Source organism: Alosa pseudoharengus, unplaced genomic scaffold, assembly GCF_046254945.1.
Source record: "Alosa pseudoharengus isolate Yale_2024_CS ecotype anadromous, Long Island Sound unplaced genomic scaffold, YU_APseudo_1.1 YU_APseudo_1.1_scf_19, whole genome shotgun sequence".
NCBI lineage: Eukaryota > Metazoa > Chordata > Actinopteri > Clupeiformes > Clupeidae > Alosa > Alosa pseudoharengus.
The window spans coordinates 21,011,385-21,013,884 of NW_027468657.1; the positions used below are offsets into that span (position 1 = coordinate 21,011,385).

At 47.5% G+C, this 2,500-nt stretch overlaps 1 protein-coding gene across 1 annotated transcript in view; it reads right to left on the reverse strand.

Moving 5' to 3' along the window:
- Positions 1 to 2,500, reverse strand: part of dock2 (dedicator of cytokinesis 2) — a 111,724-nt gene that overhangs the window by 88,009 nt on the left and 21,215 nt on the right. The window contains exons 22-23 of the mRNA XM_076291981.1: positions 2,069 to 2,177; positions 1,093 to 1,163 (exon numbers count right to left, since the gene is read on the reverse strand). Of these exons, the coding sequence (XP_076148096.1) occupies positions 1,093 to 1,163; positions 2,069 to 2,177 (180 nt within the window). The remainder of the gene's footprint in view (positions 1 to 1,092; positions 1,164 to 2,068; positions 2,178 to 2,500) is intronic.

Genomic DNA, 2,500 nt, shown 5'->3' on the forward strand with positions numbered 1-2,500 from the left:
TGTTTTTATTAGATGAACTGGCCTGCGAGCATGTAGACTCTAACAGATAGTCATATTTCACTAAGCCTTCACCCACCTGGGACTCATGGACAGAGACAAACGATTAATGGGCACATGCACACACACACACACACACACACACACACACACACACACACACACACACACACACACACACACACACACACACAGACACACACACACACACACATACACACACACACATACAGATTCAGGAGCAAGGAAACACATCATGGCCAACTCTAAGCCGGAGTAGTTCTCTGGTATATTTGATTTGGCTCTTTTTATTTTGTGTGTTAGATGTTCACTCTTGCAGGAGAATTGGATTGGATGTAAGATGGCTATTCAGGTCTCGGTTGCCATGGTTTCCTCTACTGTATGGGGAGAGCGTTTAGGTTTTAGGCAGGGTGGCAGGGTGTTGTCTGTTTCACACAGAAAAGGCCAGAGCATGCACTGTCCCAGAAGACTGGCTAAATCCTTTTATATAATCTTTGCAGACAGCCGGAAACACACACTCACACACACACACACGCACACACACACACACACAGACACACACACACACACACACTTACAGACAGACAGACACACATAAACACACACACACACACACACACACACACACACACACACACATACACACACACACACACACACACACACACACACACACACACCACACAAACACGCAGGGTGGCACTCTACTCTCAGAAAATCTATTGCCCTGTACGTGCTGGGCGAATTCAGAGGAATGAATTGAACAATGGGGATCATGAGGAGGTCAAAAACATAAGGCGGCCTTTAGACTTTAGAGAGGACCATTTCCAAAGGGCTTAAGCGTGCTGCCTTATATTAAACTGTCCATGCTGGCCCTCACATTTATAAGTAAAAGATTACGCGCTGCAGAATACCGCCGGGTAACTTATATGGTTTGAACTTTTCGTACACCACACAATGGCCAATGCAGCTCAGTTGATTGTGCCACTTCATTATTTTGGGACTTGCACTGTAAAGGTCATCATGGTGTATCAGGGGATTGGGGTAATTTCAACGTGAGGCCAAATAACCCACCTGAGCAGTCTGGCATCGAAGACGGTTTCCACGTCGTGCAACACTGATGGCAAGTACTTCAGTGCAGCCACCTAGAAACAAGAACAGAGAGAGAGAGAGATAGAGAGAGAGAGAGAGAGAGAGGGAGAGCGAGAGATAGATAGAGAGAGAGAGAGAGAGAGAGCAAGAGAGAGTGCAAGAGGTGGAGTAAGAGAGAGTGAAACACACACACACACACACACACACACACACACCACACACAGGTATGCAAAATCACATTTAAACTCATAGAGAGAATCCCTCATTAAAAGACACAGGGGTGGCTGACACCCCTGCTGCTGGCGTGTGGGTGGCCACCGGTGAGAGGAAAATGGAGGACAAACAGATTACAATGATTACTGTTTGCCCACTGCTGTTAGGCTCCCTCAGACAACCACTATAATTACGCACGGCCAGTGCAGCGCACGCTCGAAGTGACCACGGGGAGGCCGCAGGGGGGGGGGCAGCGTCTAATTACAATCTGACCCGTTTGCAGATGACCTCTGATGGTGCCCGGGAGAGTGAGATGCAAGATGCATGCATTATAACACACAGAGAGAGCTAAGAGGTTTTCTCATCCGTCGATTCCACCCAATTTACAAGCGCTTGGACAATTGGGATTGGATTTAGACAATCGAAAACAGACACATGTTGAGAGAGGGAGAGAGAGAAAGGAAGAAGTGGAGGATATGAGAGAGAGAGAGTGAGTGTGAGAGAGAGAGAGAAAGACGGACAGAGATGGCAGAGGGGAAAAATATCATTAGCGTTCTAGACAGCGGGGCAATATTGAGGGAAGCAGGGGGAAGTCGAATCACAACAAGATGTCAAGAGGTCAGATGGAGCGAATGAGTGATAGAAGATGGTCAAAAAGGACGCTGAAGAGAGACGAGCGGAGTGGACGCTAGGAGAGATGGAGACGTGATGGCCACTGGCGAAGGGTGCTTGAGGAGGGCAATACCTGCTGAAGAGCGGTGGTTTTGTATTCACTTTTCATCAGGCGGTTGAAGGTCTCGAAGAGACTCTGCAGCGAGTCCTCAAACTGCCCCTGCTCCTTCCCCTCGTAGAGCCTAGAGAGACACAGGAAAGGTTCAGAACACTCAGTCACTCAGAGAGACACAGGAAAGCTTTAAAACACTCAGTCACTCAAAGAGAGGACTGAAAGCTCCTCAAAAGAGAGGACTGGAAGCGAACCTTTACTCTACTACATATCAGGCAGTACATACAACATAGATAACCTATCAAATCCTCAGATTAAATAGAGACACACAGCAACACAAGCCTCACGGCAGGTTTCACATTTCAAAAAGCTACTTGTTCTCCCTCTTCAATGGAGGGAACACACTACAAGTTATAGCCACTGTCTATGGTGGCTAAATTCAATGGGGAAGTG